The sequence below is a fragment of the Oncorhynchus kisutch genome, linkage group LG10 (genome assembly GCF_002021735.2).
Source record: "Oncorhynchus kisutch isolate 150728-3 linkage group LG10, Okis_V2, whole genome shotgun sequence".
Classification (NCBI taxonomy): domain Eukaryota; kingdom Metazoa; phylum Chordata; class Actinopteri; order Salmoniformes; family Salmonidae; genus Oncorhynchus; species Oncorhynchus kisutch.
The window spans coordinates 64,123,146-64,149,404 of NC_034183.2; the positions used below are offsets into that span (position 1 = coordinate 64,123,146).

At 42.3% G+C, this 26,259-nt stretch overlaps 1 protein-coding gene across 1 annotated transcript in view; it reads right to left on the minus strand.

The window, feature by feature from the left end:
• Positions 1 to 8,809: 8,809 nt before the first annotated feature.
• The window catches only part of foxk2b (forkhead box K2b), a 33,514-nt gene continuing 16,064 nt past the window's right edge, over positions 8,810 to 26,259 (minus strand). Inside the window, exons 4-9 of the mRNA XM_031834677.1 lie at positions 20,182 to 20,328; positions 18,649 to 18,842; positions 14,367 to 14,566; positions 12,033 to 12,314; positions 11,625 to 11,816; positions 8,810 to 10,916 (exon numbers count right to left, since the gene is read on the minus strand). Of these exons, the coding sequence (XP_031690537.1) occupies positions 10,711 to 10,916; positions 11,625 to 11,816; positions 12,033 to 12,314; positions 14,367 to 14,566; positions 18,649 to 18,842; positions 20,182 to 20,328 (1,221 nt within the window). The 3' untranslated portion in view covers positions 8,810 to 10,710. The remainder of the gene's footprint in view (positions 10,917 to 11,624; positions 11,817 to 12,032; positions 12,315 to 14,366; positions 14,567 to 18,648; positions 18,843 to 20,181; positions 20,329 to 26,259) is intronic.

Here is a 26,259-nt window from a genome sequence, read left to right on the forward strand (position 1 = left end):
CTGGCGTGGTTACACGTGGTCTGCATTTGTGAGGCCAGTTGGACAAACTACCAAATTTTCTAAAATGACATTGGAGGCGGTTTATGGTAGAGAAATTAGCATTCAATTATCTGGCAACAGGTCTGGTGTACAATCCTACAGTCCGCATGCAAATTGCCCGCTCCCTCAAAACTTGAGATATCTGTGGCGTTGTGTTGTGTGGACAAAACTGCACATTTTTTTGTGACATTTTATTGTCCCCAGCACAAGTTGCACCTGTGTAATGATCATGCTGTTTAATCAGCTTCTTGATATGCCACACCTGTCAGGTGGATGGATTATCTTGGCAAAGGAGAAATGCTCACTAACGGGGATGTAAACAAATTTGTGCACAAAATTTGAGAGAAATAGGGTTTTTTGTGCGTATGGAACATTTCTGGGATCTTTTATTTCAACTCATGAAACATGGATCAGCACTTTACACGTTTTGTTTATATTTTTCTTCGGTATATTTACTATCTGGCAGATTGTTATCAAGATCATTCACCAACCAGCCAGAGTGTAGAACAATTGTTTTTCCAATTCCACCTCATCTACAGTGTGAAACATGGGAGACTAAGAGTGCTACCTTGGCGTTAACTCCAAGAGGCTGTTGCAGTGTAAAATAGGTCTTACTGTTTCCTTGGGAACAGTAGACAGGCTTTCCATCTGTAAGGCCTGTCAGAAGCAGAGTGGTGGGGGAATAAAACTGATGACCAATTAGAACACTGAAGGACGGGTGGCTTTGTGCCTCTCAGACGCCCTGCACAAATGACCCAGCATATAGCCTTTTCAATCACTTTACTGAAGAATGCAATTCAAACGCATGCAGAGAATTAGACACAAAATATTAACCATTGGAGCTTTTGACGGCTTTTACCGTGCACAAGCATATCCAAATATTTCAGTACCACTTTTTCTGAACCACCTGTGCATAATGAATGCTCTATTTTATTCTATCACCTCATGCACACTTGCCATAATAATTCACTGCAACTGGCTCCTTGAACCAGCCCATATGAAGGGGATGCAACAACTGCAGTACATTTACCCACAGGTTGAGTTGAACATGACAAAACTCGCTATGAGCGTACGTAACAGTTTATAATCGCATCACACACAGGTCGCTCATAAAATAGCTACCAATATTTCTCTAGTCTACAGAGGCACAATTTGTCCAGGTAAAACAATAATAAAAAGTACAATGATGACATATTTTGAAAATATTCTAATGAGAGTAGCTACTATACTTGAGAGGTAGCCTAACTAACAACACAAAGACAGTTGTGAAAGCATCCTCCAGTAATTAACCCAGCAGGAAACAGCTCTCACAACAGGAGAGGAGGCAAAATCAGCAATATCTCCCACTGCTCTTTTTAGGTTGTGTGACTTTATGTAATTCGAACCAGAAGCAATTACAGCTAATGAGATCTGTCATCCCCTACCACCAAACAGTCTTTCATTGAGTCATTACAAAAAGCATCCACAAATATCCAACTAAACAGGTATTTTGGTCAGGTTCTTGATTTGAAGTGAAATACATTAGATCGATCAGGATGCAGGGGCAAGATCTGCAACACTGCTGCCAATCCAAAAAATGACTAGCGGGAACCTCTTGTTAACTTTCTCATAATGTGTCTCTACCCGCATGGTGAGACATTGCTGTCCTCAGTACACCAACACAAGCTTTCACCCACAGCACCTTGCACCTGCAGCACCTGTCAGGAGTCATTTAGTCTCAGTCAAAACACCACTTTCTAACCTTGGTATGCACTGTACTGTTCTTATGGTACAGATTCCAGCCTGTACTTGTGCATGGGCAAATACACTGAGTGTACAAAACATGAAGGACACCTGCTCTTTCCATGACATAGATTGGCCAGGTGAATCCAGGTGAAAGCTATGATCTCTTGTTGATGTCACTTGTTAAATCTACTTCAATCAGTGTAGATGAAGTTTAAAGAAGGATTTGTAAGCCTTGAGACAATTGAGACATGCATTGTGTATATGTGCCATTCAGAGGGTGAATGGGCAAGACAAACATTTTAAGTGCCTTTGAACGGGGTATGGTAGTAGGTGCCAGGCGTACTGGTTTGTGTCAATAACTTCAACTCTGCAACTCAATATGAGGAAAGGGTTCATGTTTTGTACACTCAGTGTATTTGTGAATGGGCCAAGACATGGGGTGCTGCTGGTTAGTGGTCAGTGTTGATGTTATGAAAGGGATGTTTCTGGCCACAGGGGACTATGTGTCCCCTCCCTCCGACAGTCCTCTCTGGCTGTTGCCTGTTCTCCCCCTCCCTCCGACAGTCCTCTCTGGCTGTTGCCTGTTCTCCCCCTCTGACAGTCCTCTCTGGCTGTTGCTTGTTCTCCCCCTCCCTCCGACAGTCCTCTCTGGCTGTTGCCTGTAGTTCTCATGCCGTGGCTAGAGGAGTGGACACAGCCCCTATACTTCTGCCCGACCCAGAGATGAAAGCTCCAGGCCTTTCTGCTGCACACACTCACTGAGGGCTAGGTGTGCGTGTGTGTTGAACATGTGTAAGGAGCTAACATGATTGAGAGTAGTGAGAAAATAAATGGTGGGGAATAGCCATGATTTGGGCATTCTAAACCACTTCTTCACCCATGACACGGTCCTCTTTCTCTCTAAAAGATAACTAATATCTTACAAGGGTTTTGTGTGACATTGGAGTTATTTGAATTATTGCCCTAACAAACGGAGTAGTGATACTTTGAATTGACATGGTTATGGTTCCCAAAAGTAAATAAAAACAGGATGTTTTATTGTCACATGATGTTTTACAGGGTCAAGTATAGTAGTACGGCACCCCTGGAGCAAATTAGGGGACACTGGGAAACATTCCAAAAGGTCATTATACTGAACAAAAATATAAACGCAGTGTTGGTACCATATTTCATGAGCTGAAATAAAAGATCCCAGAAATGTTCCATATGCACAAAAAGCTTATTTCTCTCAAATGTTGTGCACAAATTAGTTTACATCCCTGTTAGTGAGTATTTCTCCTTTGCCAAGATAATCCATCCTGAGAGATGTGGGATTTCAAGAAGCTGATTAGACAGCACAATTCCTGGAAGGCATCACCTCATGTTTCAGCATGTAAATGCACAGCCCATGTCACAATGATCTTTACACAATTCCTGGAAGCTGAATATGTCCCAGTTCTTCCATGGCCTGAATACTCACCAGACATGTCACCCATTGAGCATGTTTGGGATGCTCTGGATCAACGTGTATGACAGTGTGTTCCAGTTCCCGCCCAAATCCAGATACTGACTGGTTTTCTGATCCACACCCCTCCCTTTTTTAAAAAGCTATCTGTGACCAACATGTGCAAATCTGTATTCCCAGTCATGTGAAATCTACAGGTTAGGGCCTAATGAATTTATTTCAATTGACTGATTTCCTTATATGACCTGTAACATCTTCCAAAAAGATTGCAAGAGGTTGTTCTGTGTTTTACACAGTGGTACCTTTACATTTTCAGAGTATTCGTGGTTTCTCACTGTTGTTACTCTGATAGTCACGGACCCAATGCATTCTGGAGCATTACAAAAGAGCTATGAAGCATCACAATCAAAACGTTATAAGAGCCTGACTAACATGAAGGCCCATGTGGAGCTCATGTGATGTTTTCAGACCGTGATGACCCAGAAGCACTGCTTGACCAACAGCCTTCCAGTAGAGCGCAGGATGCTGCAGAGCGCATGTCAGAACCCAGTCAACCATGCTCTCCATTACTGAGAGAGGACCAGAATGACTCAGCCAGTAAAGCACTACAATGTGGAGTCAGTCAAAACATGGTAACAAACCTCCTCATACTTCACATTTCTAGTGTAAAGGGGTCCACTATAACATGGTTGGTCTAATACAGAGTATACACTCAATATATTACTCAAGGCCCTTAGGCTCATTGAGGGATGGTCATTGAGTTCTCTTAGTGCCCATCTCTGGGTGTTGTGAGGTGCGTATTTAAGCTCAAAGATGTATGTAATCCTGCATCTAGGGCTTTAGGATTCTGTCCAGGTCAGTTGGAGAGCCGCCTTTTTACCCAGGGCCCGTAAGACAAGATCAGCGGCAGCCATCTACTCTAATCTCCAAACCGGTTTCTGGCAGGGTTCTTCAGAGGGCTTGATGACCGAGCACACCCACACAAACTCTCCATCTCTCCACTGCATCTCTACCCACTCACCGATCTCTCTCTCTTTCTCATGGGTGAAAGACATGTATCGAGGACCTAAATACAATTTTGAGATTAGGCTGAGATACATGTTATTGGCACTTTCACTGTGGGTGATGTGTTCTAAGCACGGTCTATATGCTGTCATTCGGGTGTATGTGAGTGTGTGTGCATGGGTTTGAGAAAGACAGAGTGCACACAGCATAATAGATATTGTGAATCTCTGCACATGGATGTAGGTCAGATAGGCGTTTGTGTACCTTGCTTTGCACTGCCACCATGTGGTACAGGGAGGAACTGCAGCCCGATAGACCCTGTGCTGTGAGGTTGCCCTCAAATCAGGGAGAAGTGGTTCCAAAGAAAGTTGACGTTCTCTAATGACAAGACCAAACAAAAAACTTAAATGCCAAAACCAGTTAGCATGAACTTATCCTCATAATAGCTTAAATCATATATGTAATGTAATCTCAACAACATCCATTTGAACAACCAACCAGTCTTGACCAGTTGGTTCTCTGATCTTGGAGCTCTCTGAATGCTGTCTCTCGCTGTGAATTCCAGAGAATTACATGGCGCTCACAAAAGGGATTATTGTTCTGCATTTGTTACTTCACAACAAGAACCCCAAGTGAATAATTGTATTGTATTTTAAAATAGCAGGATCACAATGAAAACTCCATGAAGCTGATAGATGTGTTTGGAATGGTAGAAGCACTAACAGTACATCGTTAGTCTGAACACGGGATGTGATTATTTGTTTAATTAATCCTATCACACTTTGTTCATAACCATTGGGCATAACATGGATTTGACTAGAAATCCACAGAGCTGTTTATTATGGAGCAGGATGAGAAGGTATCAGAGGATTGGAACCGGCAGACACAAGAGAACCATTGACACGTTTCTTTTCCTGGTCAAAGCCATGTGTAAGTCAGGCTTAAAATGGTTGTTGGTCCCAGGGATCTTTGCCATTTACTGGCTAACTTGTTCTGAAAGAAATGCTCACATGTATGTTGGCTTTTTCAGGAAATGCTTGCTCTCTTTTTGGGCAGACACACGAACATATGTTAATAAAATCCATATAAATAAATCTGACTTCCAGGATCTATTTTTCAGACGACTTCCCTCCATCAATCAAATCCCATATCCATCCCCCAACTAAAATGACAGTGGATCACATGTTCAATAAAGCAGTTGCTCCAAGCTCCTGGTTTCTATGGAAACGCCACCTACACAGCCAGCTGAAGCAACAGAGATGTGTTCATTAAACTGTAACTCTGTGGCTTTGAATGCCCTTGGTGCCCACCTGTCTCTGCACTAACTGTGTTTACCAACACCACCAACCTAGAATGCTAATTAAAAAAGGAGCACTATACAGTAGATGATTATCACCATGGCAATAATATACAGACTATTACACCTGATTGGATTTCAGTTGAATTACTGGGGCAGCTCTGTGTCAAAGACATTCATAACTGCACTCCCCCTTTTGCATATTTCTGAATTCTCTCTTTCCTTAGGAGGCAGAACCAGGGATGTGATCTCTGGTCTGGTGCTCATGCTCATTAAACAACCTAGCAAAACTAGGACAGGCCTATGGTATAACATTTGTTCTGACATAAAATGAAAAAGTAACTTTGTGTCAATCCTTGAGAGATACTACTCTTCTTAAAAAATATATTTTATGGAGTTATCAAAATGTTAATTTATTGGTTTATTCAGATCCCGATCATCTTTTGCCAAAGCAGCAGCTATTCTTCCTGGGGTCCACACCTAGTTACTTAGAGCTTAGGGGTATCAGGCCTATTCTGGCTTCTGGTAGGCCTTGTTTGCATTACCTGAAATGAAACCACTGACGTACAACTGGACAATCAAGAAATGCAACTCCCAACACAACAGCCATTACCCTCCTAAAATAATTGGGTCACATTTGATAAGACAACATTCCAGGTTCGTGAAATGCAGCTTATCCTCTTTTTCATTGAATTATCATTGATCTTTAAGGTTATGAGTCCCAAAAAGACCAAACTGACTTGTTTTGTTCTGAGCTCTCAGTAGACTATGTTTACAAAAGTGAAGTTTTGCATCACAAGGACATATCTAAGCTCATTGTTCTTCTTTTCATTATCATTTCATTAGTTCGTAAACAGCATCTGTTAACACTGCCTACTAAATTACAAGCGTTACAGGTGAGGAAACACTGCGGTCCCAGCAGCCTAAACGATCACATTCTTGTTACGGCAACGAGCAATCTTTTTACAGCAATGAGTGCTTTTACCAGTTGGTAGTAAGAACATGAAGCCCATATCTTCATGTTGTTTTTGACCACTGCTTTTCAAGACAAACCATGTTTTTTGAGACAGCTAATCATTTGAGATTAGTAGCGCTATTTGTGTGAAAACGTGAGTAGCTAATAGAGGTTCACTCACATCGTTGAACCAACTATTCCTTTCAGTGTGTTTCACCATAAATAAGTTCAGTAGTGTTAGCCTGAGTGCCCGTCGGTTTGTGCTCTTACCAACTACATTGCTGACATTGGCTTTACAAAGTTTGGCATGACAATTATTGACGAGTTGGCATGATAGCACAAAAAGACTGGCACTCAGGCTATAGTAGTGTAATGTAAACAGTAACAGTCTTCTAGAATCCCTGTGGTGTTCTATGTAGAATCATCCATAGATTAATCTCCATTTGTCTGTTTTATCATGCAAATCAGTCTTAGCATGAGGTCACTAATAAGAGTGTTGCAGAGATGGCTGTCCTTCTGGAAGGTTCTCCCATCTCCACAAACTCTGGAGCTCTGTCAGTGACCATCGAATGACCAAGGGCCTCCTCCCCCGATTGCTCAGTTTAACCAGGCGGCCAGCTCTAGGAAGAGTGTTGGTGGTTCAAAACTTCTTCCATTTAAGAATGATGGAGGCCAATGTGTTCTTGAACACCTTCAATGCTGCAGAAATGTTTTGGTTCCCTTCCCCAGCTCTGTACCTGGACACAATTCTGTCTCGAGCCTCTACGGACAATTCCTTTGACCTCTTGGCTTGGTTTTTGCTCTGACATGCACTGTCAACTGTGGGACCTTATATAGACAGGTGTGTGTCTTTCCAATTAATGGCCTTTCAATTGAATTTACTGCAGGTGGACTCAAGTCAAGTTGTAGAAACATCAAGGACTATCAAAAAAACAGTATCCACCTGAGCTCAATTTTGATTGTCATGACAAAGGGTCTGAATACTTAAGTAAAGAAGGGGTCGTTTTTGGCTTTGTCATTATGGGGTAGTGTGTGTAGATTGATGAGGGGGATTTTATTTTAATTTAAAAAAAATAGCTTTGCTATTAGGATGAAAGACAAGCATAGAGTTATTTAGCATGCGTGTCATGACTGCATTAATCGTTGCTTGTGAAGTCATACAAATCTGACAGGAGCATTCTAGGGGTATGCCCAATCAGAAAGAAAGTAAAGCTAAACTGAATCTCACACACACAATACCAAGCAGGAATTCTAACAAACCCCGTCTATGACAATGCAACAATGTCATGACAAATAGAGTATGACAGAATCATACTAATGAGTGAAACATTTTAGTCCAGCATGCAAATGTTGCTTGTTTTACATGTCACATGATATACAGTGTACATATCATTAGGAACATTTGCTCCTTCCACTACAGACTGACCAGGTGAATCCAGATGAAAGCTACAATTCCTTAATTGATGTCACTTGTCATCTACTTCAAATCAGTGTAGATGAAAGGGGGGGGGGGGTGACAGGTTAAAGAATATTTTTTAAGCCTGGGGTCAATTGTGACACAGATTGTGTGTGTGCCATTGAGGGTGAATGGGCAAGACAAAATAATTAGTACCTTTGAACAGGTTATGGTAATAAGTGCTAGGTGCACCGGTTTGTCAAGAACTGCAACGCTGCTGGGTTTTTCATGCTCAATATCCCATGTGTATCAAGAATAGTCCACCACCAAAAGGACATCCAGCCAACTTGGCAACTGTGGGAAGCATTGGAGTCAACATAGGCCAAATCGAATCAAATTGTATTGGTCACATACACATTTAGCAGATGTGATTGCGGGTGTAGCGAAATGCTTGTGGAATCCCTGTGCAACGCGTTCGACACCTTGTAGAGTCTATCCTGGACGAATTGAGCCTGTTCTGAGAGCAAAGTCCTGAGTGGGGAGGGTTCCGCCACTCAATATTAGGAAGGTGATCTTATGTTTTGTGCACAGTTTATGTGATGTGAAGGCAGGTTTGCCTTACCATGCCAATTACTGCCCCGCTGTGGTCAATTGGGGCACTGTCAAAATCCTAATTCACAGAAAGATTAAGGGCTAAAAGGAACGGGTGGCCGCGGTCTGTTAGCAATCACCTGCTAGGTGTTGTTGAACGGCAGCTATTCAACATGTATAATTGAAGGAGGATAATCTGGCCAGAGGCAATAGAATGGCACACACTGCTTCTAGGTAGTCTGCCATCAGCTGCTCTAGCATGTTGTCTCTGAAACATCTGGGAATTAAATGCGTACTGAGAGCAGAAGATCTGATCACTGTTGTGGTGAAACCATTGGACAAGTAAAATAGAGAGTGAAAGGTTTTAAATTAATTTATATAAAATAAAAAAACTCATTTATCCACTGAAGTGGAACAAATATCCATCACTTGTATCTTCTTTAGTTTGAAACATATACAATCTGAAGACAGACTCGTCAGGTTGTCGGAACAGAATAAAATAATCAAGCAAAGGGTCTTTCCACACCAAAGTCACCACAGCCAAGGATAACGAGAAAAAAATTAACATTTTACCAAGTGCAGATCTGGTCTGGTTTTAAACAGCACTTTTCTTCTGTTAAATGTACAGTTAAAGCTAGAATCCTTAGTTGCTACATCCATTTTCTGACTTAAATGAATGATATACCCATCTAATCTTGAATAATAACTTGTGATATCATGGATAGTCAGTCCTGGCATCCATAGATCCACCTGTCAATCAGAGTGGTTACATTTCTCCAGGCCCATCACTCAGCTTTTGACCAAAAACAGAGGTGGAGTGACCCCTTTGGTATAGTTTCAACTAAGGATTCATGCGTTAACGGCTCGGGTACTTTTCTGTAGTCTGTTACATGAAAGCTCGATGAGGCATCTGATCAACTACACATGGAATTAGTTTATATCTTACTGGTTATCTGTGCAAGTATGAAAATATGTAACAAAGCAAATTGATTTGGATATGACAGAACGTGGATTTGACAGGGGGGGGGGGGGGGGGGGAGACACACTCCATTGATAGAATTGTAAAAAAGAAACGACACTGAACAGAAAAAAAGTCCACATACAAAGTAACAGCGAGGATGTTGAAGTTCAGGTGGAGTGATTGAAATGTCAGACCCCACTGCTGTAATGTCAGACCCCACTGCTGTAATGTCAGACCCCACTGCTGTAATGTCAGACCCCACTGCTGTAATGTCAGGCCCCACTGCTGTAATGTCAGACCCCACTGCTGTAATGTCAGACCCCACTGCTGTAATGTCAGACCCCACTGCTGTAATGTCAGACCCCACTGCTGTAATGTCAGACCCCACTGCTGTAATGTCAGACCCCACTGCTGTAATGTCAGACCCCACTGCTGTAATGTCAGACCCCACTGCTGTAATGTCAGACCCCACTGCTGTAATGTCAGACCCCACTGCTGTAATGTCAGACCCCACTGCTGTAATGTCAGACCCCACTGCTGTAATGTCAGACCCCACTGCTGTAATGTCAGACCCCACTGCTGTAATGCTTTCTTTATTTCAATTATTACCACTTTATTTTACCTATATAAATGAAAATACACCCAAAACAGATCCTATGGTCCACATATGAACAACAAAATACTGCATTACTACTTACAGCAGCAATAAGGCTAGGTCAGTATATGAAAGGCTAGCTGCCAAAGGTCCAGGAATTGGCACCGACTGTTTTGATCCCTTTTTCTGAATGCACTCATTGATATTTCATGTCTGCGTCAAATGCTTGTCATGCTGCTAGTTGGTCATCCCATGGGTCCGTTGAGTGGTGCCCTTGACCGTGGCCCCCAATCTGCACCGAGGTAGATGAGACAGAGGTGCCGTGCGACCGCCGGGCTAACATGGGCCTCAGTCAAACTGCTCGCTGCAGGTGGTCAAAGTTCAGCTCATCATGTTAAAGGTTAATTGTTGTTAAGGCTTCCTGTGGTCTTGGAGTAGTCGTCATCCTCCTCCTCCTCCGTGGCGATGTCTCACAGGGGGACCTTCAAATTAGAGTTCTTCTTTGTCCTAGTTGTCCTTTTTTCAAATCTCAACTAAATGTTCTCTTCAGTCTTTTAAACGGGTGGTCATATTTTCCAATCCTCTACGATGATTAAACCAACTGAAAATCTTCTCCTTTTGGCACCTTGGGAGTCAATGGAAGGGAGAAATAAATGGTAGGAAAGGAGAAAAAAAAAACGACTGTGGTGATGATGCAGAAGACTAGTTGTGGTGGCTGGCTTGGTCATTGGCTGCCGACGAGTCTGTATCTGCTGCGCGGGTGGCGCTGTCCCCTTCCTCTGTTTTGATGCGCTTAACGTTGGGCTGATCGCTGGCCACCTGGGCTCCGTTCTGTCGTTTGGTCGGGAGGGAGGCTGAAGCGGAGGCGTGAGTGGCCAGCAAGTGGAGAGGACTCGCAACAGCTGTGGCTGAACATGGGGAGGAAAATGAGGAAACAAATTGAAATATTTCAGTGCCGGAATTGATGGAATACTCTGCTAAGTAATCTAACATCTTAGAACATATGCCAATAAAAAGTGTACTTTTCCAAACAGTGTAGGAAACTCCAGCCAGACAGGGATTCATATGGCCCTTCGAGATACACAAACACACTGCAAAGCAGCACTGACAAGTACGCTGCATGAATTCTAGTTAATTAAACAAACAGGGACTACTCACAACAGTGGTAGGCTACAAATGGGGCCAGAGCAGTGGCAGGCTACAGATGGGGCCAGAGCAGTGGCAGGCTACAGATGGGGCCAGAGAAGTGGCAGGCTACAGATGGGGCCAGAGCATTGGCAGGCTACAGATGGGGCCAGAGCAGTGGTAGACTACAGATGGGGTCAGAGCAGTGGTAGACTACAGATGGGGTCAGAGCAGAGGTAGACTACAGATGGGGTGAGAGCAGAGGTAGACTACAGATGGGGTCAGAGCAGTGGTAGACTACAGATGGGGTCAGAGCAGTGGTAGACTACAGATGGGGTCAGAGCAGTGGTAGACTACAGATGGGGTCAGAGCAGTGGTAGACTACAGATGGGGTCAGAGCAGTGGTAGACTACAGATGGGGTCAGAGCAGTGGTAGACTACAGATGCGGATAAAGAGCTTTGACAGGATCCATTCTAAGTCAGTGTCTCACCTGCAGCAGCCTGCATTGGCATCAGGTGGGTGCCGTTCTGTGTGATGGTCTTTTTTGGGAGCTGGTGCTGGCCCAGGGACTGCTGCACAAAGGTTAGCGTCTGTAAGGGCGTGGCCGACTGGGTCGTCTGGATGATGCGACTGCCACCGCCTATAGAGGCGTGGGAGATGGTTGGAACAGATTCTACTTTTACTAGAGACAAACATAGAAAAAAAGAAGAGAGATGTCAATGACTTCTAATAACATAACACCAAACGAGCACTACAATAACTGAGCAACATGAGATACATTTACTAAGACAACACATATATACACAGACACAGATGCTTTGGTCAACGGTAAAACAGACCTACGTATACCTGGCTGAAACCACACACACACTACACCATCCTCCTTCCCTGCCCTCACCTTTGGCCTCTGAGTAGTCTCCGTTCTCCTGGGGCTCAGCCTGGAGGGTGACCATGGTGGGGGTGGCCACTGTGTAGGTGTTGGCGGTGCTGAGCCCGGACACGCTGGTGACAGACATGGCAGGGATCTGGTGGACGACGTGCACCGTCTGCATGACGGGCTGCTGGTTCTGGTTGGTGCTGGTAGTCACAGGCGTGGCCATGGCATAGGTCACCGGCTTTAGGGTCTGAGGTAACTGACGCTGAACCGTGATGAGCACCGGCTGGCTGTTGAGAGGGGAGCCTGGAAAAACAACAGCTTTCTTTTTTTAACGGAGGATTCACATGTGACGACTGCACATTTGTACATAGGATTGGTGAAGAGTACAACAAAGTCTGAATGTTTTATGTCACCTCCCACTGATAACCTGAATGACCCTAGAAAGTTTTGGAAGGCTATTAAGTCTATGTCTGGAAACAGTAATGTTAATGAATTAACGTCATGTGTTTTGAAGGACTCTGTCATATACAGCAACAAAACTGAAATGCTGAATTGTGTCAATGAGCACTTCGTATCATCTGGTAGGCTGTTTGATTCAGTGTCCTCTGTCTCTGTACAACCCTGTGTGGATGAACCAGTGAGAGCTGGTCAAACATTTAGCTTTTTGCCATTCTCAGTGCAGGAGGTACATAAAGCCCTGAAATCCTTAGATCAGAGAAAGCCTGCAGGTCCTGATCTTTTGGATCCCTGCTTTTAAATCTGGCAGCTGATTTCATAGCTGAACCCTTTACATATCTGTTCAATCTAACCCTGGAATGTAATGAAATTCTAAAAATCAGCATTTGTCCTACCACTTTTAAAATAATTATAGGTCAATCTCAAGCTGTCACCCCTGGTGAAAATACTTGAAACCCTTGTGCGTGAACAGCTAAGAGTTTATTATTTACTAACTATTTTATCAATGTACCAATCGGGCTTCAGGAAGAAGCATAGCACAATTACAGCAGCGATGAAGGTTATAAATGATATCACTGAAGCACTTGACAAAAAACAACACTGTGTCTCACTTTGTATTTATCTCTCTAAGGCTTTTGATACAGTTGATCATGCTATATTAAAAAGGCAGAGATTGTCGAGTGTAGGTCTTTCAGAGCATGCAGTTGCATGGTTTGCTAACTATCCGTCTGATAGTGCACTCAATTTGATGGGCTTATGTCTGTTAAATTGTCTGTCTTTAATGGTGTGCCCCAAGGCTCTGTATTTGGTCCTCTCTTATTCACTATTTATATAAATGATTTAGACAAAAATGTCCAAAATGCGCAACTTCATTTTTATGCTGATGATATTGTTATACCTCATCTCTAACAAAAGATTTCCAGAACTTGCAAACTGCTTTTTATACTGTTCAACATACCTTGTGTCAATTGAAGCTTATCCTCAATACTGACAAAACTAAACTAATGGTGTTTTCTAAAGCAAGAAATAGACCTCTGAACCTTTCACCTATTACTACCTGTCAGGGCAAGGAGATTGAGGTTGTAACCTCTTAGAAATATCTTGCCATTTTAATTGATGACGGCCTCTTTTAAATTGCATATTCAACAACTTAAAAAATTGAAGCTGAAATTGGGATTTTATTTTAGGAATAAGGCCTGGTTTTTCTTTTAAAGCCAGAAGGAGGCTAGTAATCAGCTACATTTATGCCTTTACTAGACTATGGGGATATTTTATATATGAAGGCTTCCGCTCAGCGTTTGAGATCAATTGACACCCTTTTCCATGGCACTTTGAGATGTATTTTAAACTGCAAAACCCTTACGCACCACTGCACTTTGTATACCAGGGTTGGCTGGCCTTCTCTAGTCACTGGTATAATTTTATTTACAAAGCCATTTTTGGTTTACTACCTTCTTATTTGGCCATTTTTATTGTTCAGAAATGTGGTGGGTACTCTCTTTGTTCGCTGGACTTTATCCTTCTAACTGTTCCAAATGCCCCAACTGAATTTGGTAAAAGGGCTTTTATGTACTCTGCGCCATCGTCTTGGAATGCCTTACAATGCCTTTTAAACTGGAAGAACTTGTCCCGATTGGGATTTTTAAATCACTGATGAATGATCTTGAGACTGACTCCCTGACCTGTCAATGTTTTTCATTTGCAGTTTTTGATTTTGTTATACTCTTGTGAATTCTATGGTTTTTACTAGATTACTTGTAGTTTTTCATGTTGTTTGTCTGTAATTTTTGTAATGGCTTGGTGCTGCCTATCTTGGCCAGGATGCTCTTGAAAAAGAGATTTAAATCTCAAAGAGCCCTTCCTGGTTAAATAAATTGGACAAAAATGGGCGTCTCTCACCTGGTGTACTCTGTGCAAAGCGGGCCTCCTGGATGACAGCTAGTTTGGGCTGGACTGCTGTGGCAGGGGGCGGGGCCGGAGGAGCGGGCTCTGGTTCCATGGGGACAGGGGAACCCTCTCGGGATAGGCTGTCAGGGGTCTGCACCCCACTCGAGTGGGCCGAGAGCACCCCAGAGTGATTAGGGGAGACTGGGGCACTCCTGTGAAAGGGAAAAACGGATAGGCTTTAAAAATACCGTAGATTTACATATGCATTGAAATTTACCACCCTAGTCACAGTCCACCAGTCACACTTTCCCAATTGGAATATTATAGTGACCACATATGGCCACAAGGTGATGGCACAAACATGCCAAGCTAACAGTAAAGCTGAGGTGTCCAACCTTTTATATCAAGAGAGATACTTTAAATTATGAAACATATCACAAAATACTTCTTTTTTTTCTAGCTTCAAATACACAGTATTTTCCCAAATTCAGTACCGTTATATTTTTCCAGATTTGCCCGCTGTTTTGTTGATTGACTGTATTTTAACCCAATGACCACTGATCGCCTTAATCTAACTGGGTAGATAGCCAATGAGCTGAGGTAAACGGCAATATGTAATGTTTATGTGTTGGAAGACCAACCCATGTAGTAAACTCCCGCGTAAAGAGGGTCATTCGCCATTGAAGTTTCATACCGGAAGGAGCAATGCATGTTGCGCACAGCATTGTTTTGGTAAAGCGCATATTCAGCTGTTTATATATCAATCAGTATGGCGACTAAGTCAGGGAAAGCTAAATCTAAGTCTAGATATACAGATGTACACACAATTTAGAAGAAATTGATCGAGGACGACTCATTTAGCAATTCCCAAATGGAGGAATATTATTTGAACGGAGAGGACATCGTTTTGGACTGGTAAGTTCTTCTCATGCTAATGCCGTTGTTTGAAATGAATAATATAAAATATTATTTGTGAAATGAAATAGCCTATTTGAGGCTGTTGAGGGGAGGGCAGGCCCACAACAATGTCCAAAGTGAAATGGAGACAGTAGATACAGCTGGTCTGTTATAATATGATAAAGACAGTAGATCTAGCAGGTCTATAATAATATATTCAACCTTATGTTCCCAGTACTCATATATATATATACACACAGTGCCTTGCGAAAGTATTCGGGCCCCCTTGAACTTTGAGACCTTTTGCCACATTTCAGGCTTCAAACATAAAGACATAAAACTGTATTTTTTTGTGAAGAATCAACAACAAGTGGGACACAATCATGAAGTGGAACGACATTTATTGGATATTTAAAACTTTTTTAACAAATCAAAAACTGAAAAATTGGGCGTGCAAAATTATTCAGCCCCCTTAAGTTAATACTTTGTAGCGCCACCTTTTGCTGCAAATACAGCTGTAAGTCGCTTGGGGTATGTCTATCAGTTTTGCACATCGAGAGACTGACATTTTTTCCCATTCATCCTTGCAAAACAGCTCGAGCTCAGGGAGGTTGGATGGAGAGCATTTGTGAACAGCAGTTTTCAGTTCTTTCCACAGATTCTCGATTGGATTCAGGTCTGGACTTTGACTTGGCCATTCTAACACCTGGATATGTTTATTTTTGAACCATTCCATTGTAGATGTTGCTTTATGTTTTGGATCATTGTCTTGTTGGAAGACAAATCTCCGTCCCAGTCTCAGGTCTTTTGCAGACTCCATCAGGTTTTCTTCCAGAATGGTCCTGTATTTGGCTCCATCCATCTTCCCATCAATTTGAACCATCTTCCCTTTCCCAGCTGAAGAAAAGCAGGCCCAAACCATGATGCTGCCACCACCATGTTTGACAGTGGGGATGTTGTGTTCAGGGTGATGAGCAGTGTTGCTTTTACGCCAAACATAACATTTTGCATTGTTGCCAAAAAGTTCAATTTTGGTTTCATCTGACCAGAGCACCTTCTTCCACATGTTTGGTGTGTCTCCCAGGTGGCTTGTGGCAAACTTTAAACAACACTTTTTATGGATATCTTGAAGAAATGGCTTTCTTCTTGCCACTTTTCCATAAAGGCCAGATTTGTGCAATATACGACTGATTGTTGTCCTATGGACAGAGTCTCCCACCTCAGCTGTAGATCTCTGCAGTTCATCCAGAGTGATCATGGGCCTCTTGGCTGCATCTCTGATCAGTCTTCTCCTTGTATGAGCTGAAAGTTTAGAGGGACGGCCAGGTCTTGGTAGATTTGCAGTGGTCTGATACTCCTTCCATTTCAATATTATCGCTTGCACAGTGCTCCTTGGGATGTTTAAAGCTTGGGAAATCTTTTTGTATCCAAATCCGGCTTTAAACTTCTTCACAACAGTATCTCGGACCTGCCTGGTGTGTTCCTTGTTCTTCATGATGCTCTCTGCGCTTTTAACGGACCTCTGAGACTATCACAGTGCAGGTGCATTTATATGGAGACTTGATTACACACAGGTGGATTGTATTTATCATCATTAGTCATTTAGGTCAACATTGGATCATTCAGAGATCCTCACTGAACTTCTGGAGAGAGTTTGCTGCACTGAAAGTAAAGGGGCTGAATAATTTTGCACACCCAATTTTTCAGTTTTTGATTTGTTAAAAAAGTTTGAAATATCCAATAAATGTCGTTCCACTTCATGATTGTGTCCCACTTGTTGTTGATTCTTACAGTTTTATATCTTTATGTTTGAAGCCTGAAATGTGGCAAAAGGTCGCAAAGTTCAAGGGGGCCGAATACTTTCGGAAGGCACTGTATATGTTTATTACACCTGTTGATACAGGGCTCATATGTGAAACTATTCTAACTGAACATTTTCTTTCACAGTGCCACTGACTCCGAATGGGAGCCCCCAGTGCCAAGGTGTCCATCCCCCACTGAAGTTGGTTCATCCAGCTCCTGCCACAAGTGGTGTTCATCTGCCCAAATGTATTTCTCCAGGCATGGATGTGCTATGGCACCTGGCATCAGCAGCATAATATTGTGTAGAGGACTGAGGGTCTTCCAAATATTGAAAGTTATTTTGTAAATGTATATTTTCATTTTCATGTTTTTTCTCCATTTTTTGGGGGTGGGGGGGGGGTGTTAGAATACCATTTTGGTATTTTGTATATAGTTATCCATTCAAAATGTATAACTTCACCAATTTGGCCACTTGGGTACATTTGGGCTACTTGTGTGGGACACCTGGGTGACTTCATGATAAATGTCATGTAGCACACTCATTTTGGAAGTTATCATTCTGAAACTTTGCACAAGTACTGTTGCCCTCTTATGTTTTTCACTGAAATTGTCCCTATCATCCTATCTGAATGTTTGTTTTATCTTGTTCATTTTAAAGATACAACAATAAATAGAAAAAATAACTGTTTTTCTTCATTGTATTATCTAAACCAGATCTATTGTGTTATATTCTCATACATTAAATTCACATTTACACAAACTTCAGAGTGTTTTCTTTCAAATGGTACCAAGAATATGCATATCCTTAGTTCTGTGCCTGAGCTACAGGCTGTTAGATTTGGGTATGTCTTCAGGCGGAAATAAAAAAAATAGGGGGTAGCTCTAAGAGGTTTTAAGAACAAATTCTTATTTTCAATGACAGCCTAGGAACAGTGGATTAACTGCCTTGTTCAGGAGCAGAACGACAGATTTTTACCTTGTCAGCTCAGGGATTCGATCTAGCAACCTTTCGGTTACTGGCCCAACTCTAACCACCTACCTGCCGCCCCCCACATGACTGGCTCAACTGTTCTGGGAACTATGCTTCATAATGTAAAATAATGTGACAGGTTAAATTAAGAACACGATGTGCTTCATCTCCTAACATATTACACAAGCTGACTGCAGGTATTTACTTAAAAAGTAACAAAATATTGAAAAAAATATTGAAAAACTTAAAAGAAATAGTCAATGGTATTGACTGTATTGAAAAACCATGCCTTGGCTGTTTCCAAATACCCCGGTATATGGTATGCCGCCCAAGCCTACTGTCTCCCCAGAAGACAGTTATCATTCTGTCTTACTGGCTACACAAAGTGAATGGAAGAGAAATGTGTGCACTACACAGACAGACAGGGGAACTATTGCTGGAAATTAATTGGCAGAGTGTTACATTTGGCATTTTTAGGCCAACTGGAGCTAACTAGGGATGGGATAATGTCAATGTGGATTTCTGGATAGATGGGCTGCGAGCGACCGGATGGAGACCCCTGCAGTAAAGCATGCAGCGAGCTCATCGTGTGACTGAAACCTGAGAGAGTGAGTAGGTCCATACCTGGAGGAGAGGGGTCCGAGGGGGGTCCTGAAGCAGGGCACACCCCGCGGCCTTCGTTTCCTGAAGGCTTGCTCCATGAGCTTGCCCTCTGAGGACGGGTCTATCCTCCAGAACGAGCCCTTGCCCGGTTCCTCCTGCGATCTGGCTACTTTAATAAAGTAGCGGTTCAGTGACAGATTGTGACGGATCGAGTTCTACAACAGAATACGCCGTCGTGTTAGTACGAACACACTGCAGCCACGGCTGTTATTCACATCCCAGTTCATCAATGGCACATGCTCAAAAACAACAAGGAAACAGATGGGATAAGCCATGTACCGCCCTTCAGTTTGAAGCCAAAGTGAATGTGTACTTTTACAAGGTTGCATATTAGTCAAAGCACATCTTAATATACAGTGCCTTCAGAAAGTATTCATACCCCTTGACTTATTCCACATTTTGTTGTGTTACAGCTTGATTTCAAAATGTATTTAAAAAGTCTCACTCATCTACACACAATATACCTGTTTTTAGAAATCTTTGCTAACCGATTGAAAATTAAATAGTAGTCTAATTTACATAATTATTCACAAGCGAGTCAATACTTTGTAGAAACACCTTTGGCAGCAATTAGGAATGTGAGTCTTTCTGGGTACGTCTCTAAGAGCTTTCCACACCTGGATTGTGCAACACTTGCCCATTATTCTTTTCAAAATTCTTCAAGCTCTGTCAAAATTGGTTGTTGATCATTGCTAGACAACCATTTTCAGGTCTTGGCATAGATTTTCAAGCAGATTTAAGTCAAAACTGTAACTCCGCCACATTCACAGACTACTTGGTAGGCAACTCCAGTGAAGATTTGGCCTTGTGTTTTAGATTACTATCCTGCTGAAAGGTGAATTCATCTCCCAGTGTCAGAGAGAAACAGGTTTTCCTCTAGGACCCTCAACCTCAAAACCAGTTCCACTGTATTTTTTCCATTGTTCCTCTCTAATCAGAGGCTGATTTAGACCTGGGACACCAGGTGTGTGCAATTCATTATCAGGTAGAACTGTAAACCAGCAGGCTCTGGACCTCATACGGTAAGAGTACCCCTGCTCTAGGATTATGCCTGTGTTTAGCTCCATTCCATTTATTCCCCAGTTCTAACAATTACAAGCATACCCATAACATAATGCAGCCACCACTATGCTTGAAAATATGGAGTGTGGTACTCAGTAATGTGTTGTATTGGATTTGCCCCAAACACGTTTAAAAAAGTTAATTGCTTTGCCAAGTATTACTTTAGTGCCTAGTTGCAAACATGATGCATGTTTAGGTATATTTTTATTCTGTACAGACTTGTTTTCCCTATGTCAATTAAGTTAGTATTGTGGATGTTGATCCATGTTGAAACAAGAAAATGTGGGGGGGAAAATCGAGGGGCTATGCTCTGGTATTTCAAATAAAACCATGTGGTGGAATCCTAATGCTATTCAAAACAGGTTCAGATCTTTTCCCTCACATGCACCATTTTCATTGAAATGATTTGTATTGAAAGACGCCATTTCTCACCTGCCAGCCTTTGTCTGCAGTCCTGTAGTAGGGGTAGTTTTTGGTGATGTGAGTGTATATTCCGTTTAGCGTGAGCTGCTTGTCCTGTGCCATTGTAATGGCTTGGACTATCAGTTGTGCATAGGAGTATGGCGGTTTGGAATCATCCTAAAGGGAAGAAGAGGAAGGAAGAAAGGGTGTCATTTACTAGGTAGCATAGCACATATTGTGAGCAATGGCACTGGAGGGAATAGTAGCCGTTTCACGGGCTCCTGGCCAATTGAACTATTTTGTGTTTTTGGGTGTTGATCTTAACTTTCTTTGTACATAATGTTTACACCATCGTTTCCGATGACCGAAAAGAGCTTCTGGAAACCAGAAAAGCCATCACCAACCTCGATTTGGATGAGGACTTTTGCGGCAATGAGTCGAAGGACATATTGATTATCCCAGACCAGGCCCAAATCCCTGACACTGAGTAGGCGGCGCTACTGGCTAATGTGCACTGGACGAGCTCTGTTTGAGACTATCCCATCAACGTGATCTGAAGAACTGTAATACCCTGTTTCTCTGAGTCGTGGTGGAACAAGGAAAATATTAATCTAGCTTGTTTTTCAATACATCGGCATGACAGAACAGCATTGGTGAAGCTCAGGGGAGGGGGTGTGCGTCTCGTCGAGGTTCTGCTCACGTTAGAATACCTTATGATAAGCTGTACACCATACTATTTACCAAGAGAGTTATCATTATATTTTTCTACCACCATAAACCGATGCTGGCAATAAGACTTACACAGCTCATTGAGCCCAGACCATAAGCAAACAAGAAAATGCTCACCCAGAGGTGGCATTCCTAGTGGCCGTAATATTAATGCAGGAAACTGAAATACGTTTTACCTCATTTGTACCAGCATGTCACCAGCATGTCACCTGTGCAACTAGATGTGTCACCTAACATGTCACCTTTACTCCAAACACAGAAATGCATACACATCTCTCTCTCCATTTAGCAAATCTGACCATAACTCTATCCTCTTGATTCCTGCTCACAAGCAAAAACTCAAAACAGGAAGTAGCAGTGACTAACACAAGTGACCAGAAGTGGTCCGGTGAAGCGGATGCTAAGCTACAGGACTGTTTTGAAGGCACAGACTGGAATATGTACCGGGATTCATCCGAGGGCATCAGTCACTGGCTTCATTAATAAGTGCATCGACAACCTCCCGAGGGACTGCAGTTGAAAATTAGCCGGCTGGCTAAAACCGGCACTTTTACTGAAATGTTGATTAATGTGCACTGTCCCTGTAAAAATAAAACAAACTCAAACGACGTGCCCACAGTGACCGTACGTACATATCCCAACCAGAAACCATGGCTTACAGGCAACATCAGCACTGAGCTAAACGTTAGAGTTGCTGCTTTCATGGAGCGGGACAAACCCAAATGCGTTTAAGAAATTTCACTACACCCTCCGACGAACCATCGAACAAGCAAAGCATCAATACTGAACTAAGATCAAATCCTACTACACCAGCTCTGACACACGGATGTGGCAGGGCTTACAAACTATCACAGGTAACAAAGGGAAACCCAGCCATGAGCTGCCCAGTGATGAGCCTACCAGAAGAGCTAAATGCCTTCTATGCTCGCTTTGAGGCAAGATACACTGAACCATGCGTGAGAGCACCAGCTGTTCCAAATGACTGTGTGATCACACTCTCCATAGCCAATGTGAGTAAGACCTTTAAACAGGTAAACATTCACAAGGCCAGACAGATTACCAGGACATGTCCTCAGAGCATGAGCTGCCAAGCAGGAAAGGGTCTTCACTGATATTTTCAACCTCTCCCTGTAATACATACATGTTTCAAGCAGACAACAATTCTGCCCTACCAAGCCAAAAGGCAGTAACTGCTGATTTGGTAAAAAATGAGTTAGTCATTTTTTGCTACATTAAATACATGCTTAATCATCCTGCCTCTATTGTATTGTGTTTTTGAGACAATGGGGGTCATGTTAGCAGTAACTGCATAACGTTACTGTGAAACCAACATAAATAAAAAATATAAAACATTTCTCAGTTCCACGCTATGAGCAGTTACTGCCTTTTTGCTTGGTAGGGCAGCATAGTCCCTGTGCCCAAGAATACCAAGGTAACCTGTCTAAATGACGATCTCCCCGTAGAACTCACATCTGTAGCCATCAAATGCTTTGAAATGCTGGTCATGACTCACATCATCATCTCAGAAACCCTGGACACACTCCAATTCACAGGACAAGGACAACCGTTCCCTCAACGTCTAAGACAAATGAGTTGATCATGGACTAGAGGAAACGTAGAGGTGAGCACACCCCCATTCACATCGACAGGGCTGTGGTGGAGTGGATTGAGAGGTTCAAGTTCATCTGTATCCACATCACAAAGGATCAATCATGGTCCAAACACACCAACAGTCGTGAAGAGGGCACGCCAACGCCTCTTCCCCCTCAGGAGGCGGAAAAGATTTGACATGGGCCCTCAGATCCTCTAAAAGTTCTACAGCTGCACCACCGACAGCATCTTGACTCACGTGGGGCCTTTATACCAGGCAGTGTCAGAGGAAGGCCCAAAACATTGTTAAAGACAGCCACCCACCCAAGCCACAGACTTGTTCGCTTTGCTACTGCATGGCAAGCAGTACCAATGCAGAAAGTCTGAAATCAACAGGACCCTGAACAGCTTCTACCCTCAAGACATAAGACATCTAAACAAGACTGCTAAATAGCTACCAGGACTAGCTGCATTTACCCTTTTTTGCACTTAGTCAAACTTTTTTTGCACATCTGCTGCTGCCCGTTATCTATCCTGTTGCCAAGTCACTTTATCCCTATCGGTATGTACATTACATAGCTCCCTCAATTACCTCGTACGACTCGGTACAGGTACTCCCTATATGTATAGCCATGCTATTTCTAATTCACTGGGTTTTTATTCTTCGTGTCTCTCAATTTTGTATATTATTTTTCATCTCATCTTTAACTCTGCATTGTTGGAAAATAATCCATAAGTAAGCATTTCACTGTTAGTCTACGAAGCATGTGACAAATTACATTTGATGACAACCATGGGTTTGTTTTGTCACATGCATCAGTTAAAATGCCAAAACAGGCAGACACATGACTACCTTTCTTCTCCAATTAATTAAAGTGTGCACTTATTTAAAAAAGGGCAATCTGCAGTTGCAGTACCCATTGATTCTTGAAGAATACAACTTATAAATGCCTCGAGCTTAGTTCAACTGTCATATCCCATCCAAACTCATTTTACTCCAATGATTGTAAACAAAGTAGTGTTGAGCAAATAACCAAAACATCAGATATGTTTTTTTTTTAAAACCAATAGAGATAAATCAGATCACGTCCAAACTGTGTGATATAGTAGAGTTGTAGTTTCCTACATAGATTAGCGCAGTAATTAACCAACATGACCATAAACAATTTCGCACCTACTTGTCCAGTCTGTGTGGGGCACACAGAGGGAGAGAAGAGACAGAAGACATGTGAGTGAGAGGCATAGGGAGCAGTTGCTTTGGGAGGTATTTCTACCTGAAAATACATGCTAAGTGATTGATTGTTGATACTGAGCAGTTGTAAAAGTATGCCTTATTTACTCAAGAACGATTAAAATACTGATTTGGTCAGACAGCAGCTCTAGAGATGATGATGACTTGGAATTAAATAATAAAAAGTCAAATAAAACTAAATGTAATATACCCAACAACTGAAATGTAAAAATATTTCTAAAGTAAAGTAAATAAATGATGGTTAATAAGTGCAGTAATGGGCAGTCACTATCATCATGGGACTTTTGTTAAATGTTTTATTCAGTGTTGGTACATCATTCAATCCACATAATACAATTTCATTAAATGCACTATGCGTTATGACAATCACGATTCTTTTTTAATAATAGAACCAAAACGACCCAAAAAGCACTAATCACCCAGCACTAGAGTTGCAAAGCGAAGGAAACTTTCCATGGGAAGACAAGCAAAATTCCCCAAATTCCTGGGCTTAAATTATTATTTTTAAAGTTAGCTTATAACAATGAACCTTTTTGTGGGATACACATAAGGCAATTCTAGGTATTGTGGCATATTTTGGTTAAACTATCCCCAATTCAATGGAGTTGCAACCCTCTGCATTCTTGCATCACATGTACAGCTGATTCTCAAGATCTTGCACACTAATGAGATGCTATTGAATATATTTTATATGACATGCATGATTTTTTGTTAACTAGTAAATGGTAGTCTACAACAAAGTGTTTAAATCATTTCTAACTTGATAACAATTTCTGCTAGTTAGTTTTTGCTACCGTGTGGGTTTTAGCTGGCTTGAGCCTGCTAACTGAGGAGTGTTAATTCACCTGTTTCCATGTACGTTTCATTTTAAAACATTTATCTTACAAAGGAGTTGTTAAATCTAAGTATTTATCTGTACATGGAATTGTATTTGTTGTTTTTTTACTCATTTCCCCCCCGAATCTTTACAGGAAAATGCCACGGGCACTATCTGACATGTGGAGACATTTCACTGCAGCTAATGTAGAAGGAAAAGCTGTGTACATTTGCCAAATCGTATGTGAAGAAGGCACCAAAGAAGCAGAATCATCTGGCCAAGTTCATAAAATTTCCTTAGTAATCACAAGCAACCTCTGACAAAAGTCCATCTACTTCTATTCGAGATGAAAATTATGAATCAGACACCTTAACACAATTCCTCCTGGAGTCAGAAGTTTTTTTTACTCAATGGAGGAACATAGTCAGAGAAATGCTGATTAATGTCTTGCTCGAGCTGTGTATGCAACTGGTGCTCACAGGCAATGTGTAATGGAAGAGATTTCTGAATGTTTTTCACCCAGCATACACCCCTCCAACAAGACATGCTTTATCTACTCAATTGCTGGATGTAGAGATCAGAGTTCAAGTGAAGGTCAAGCAAATCATAGAGAAAGCAGACTATTGCAATCTCTGATGGGTGGTCGAATGTTTGTGGGCAAGGAATAATTAACTACATCTCCACCCCTCAACCAGTATTCTACAATAGCACAGACACAAGGGACAACAGGCACACCGGTATCTACATTGCAGATGAGTTAAAGGCAGTCATCAATGACCTTGGACCACAGAAGGAATTTGCACTGGTGACAGACAATGCTGCAAACATGAAGGCTGCTTGGTCTAAAGTGGAGAGTCCTACCCTCACATCACACCCACTGGCTGTGCTGCTCATGCATTGAATCTGCTCTTCAAGGACATCATAGCACTGAAAACAATGGATACACACTACAAGAGAGCCAAGGAAATGGTTAGGTATGTGAAGGGTCATCAAGTTATAGAAGCAATCTACCTCACCAAGCTAAGTGAGAAGAATAAGAGCACCACATTGAAGCTTCCTGGCAACATCTGTTGGGGTTTTGTTGTCATCGTGTTTGACATGTTTGTCTCCTGGAGGGGAAGGAGTCTCTCCAAGAATATATCAGTCTGCCGACAGGCAGCCCCTTCAAGAGGACCCTCCTGGGTAATGTATTTTGGGAGAGAGTGTTAAGCAGCCTGAAACCTAAAACAGTAGCCATTGCACAGATTGAGGGAGACAACGCCATCCTGTCTGATGGTCAGACTCAGCTTGCAGATCTAAGGGAAGAAATCCATACTGCCCTGCCCACTTCACTGTTTCTCCAAGCAGAGGAAACTGCAGTTCTGAAATACATCAGAAAGCGTCAAGACTTCTGCCTAAAGCCCATACACACCACAGCATACATTGGACCCCAAGTATGCTGGCAAGAGCATCCTGTCGGGGACAGAGATCAACAAGGCCTATGGTGTCATCACTAGTGTCTCACCACCTTGGCCTTGATGAGGGCAAGGTTATTTGCAGTCTGGTGAAGTAAACTTCCAAGCAAGGGCTTTGGAATGGAGATGCAATATGGCAGTCATGCCAACATATCTCACCAGTCCCCTGGTGGAAAGGACTTTGTGGATATGAGGCTCTTTTCCCTGTTGCCTCCATCATCCTCCAAATCCCACCAACATCAGCCATCTTAGATCGCAACTGGTCT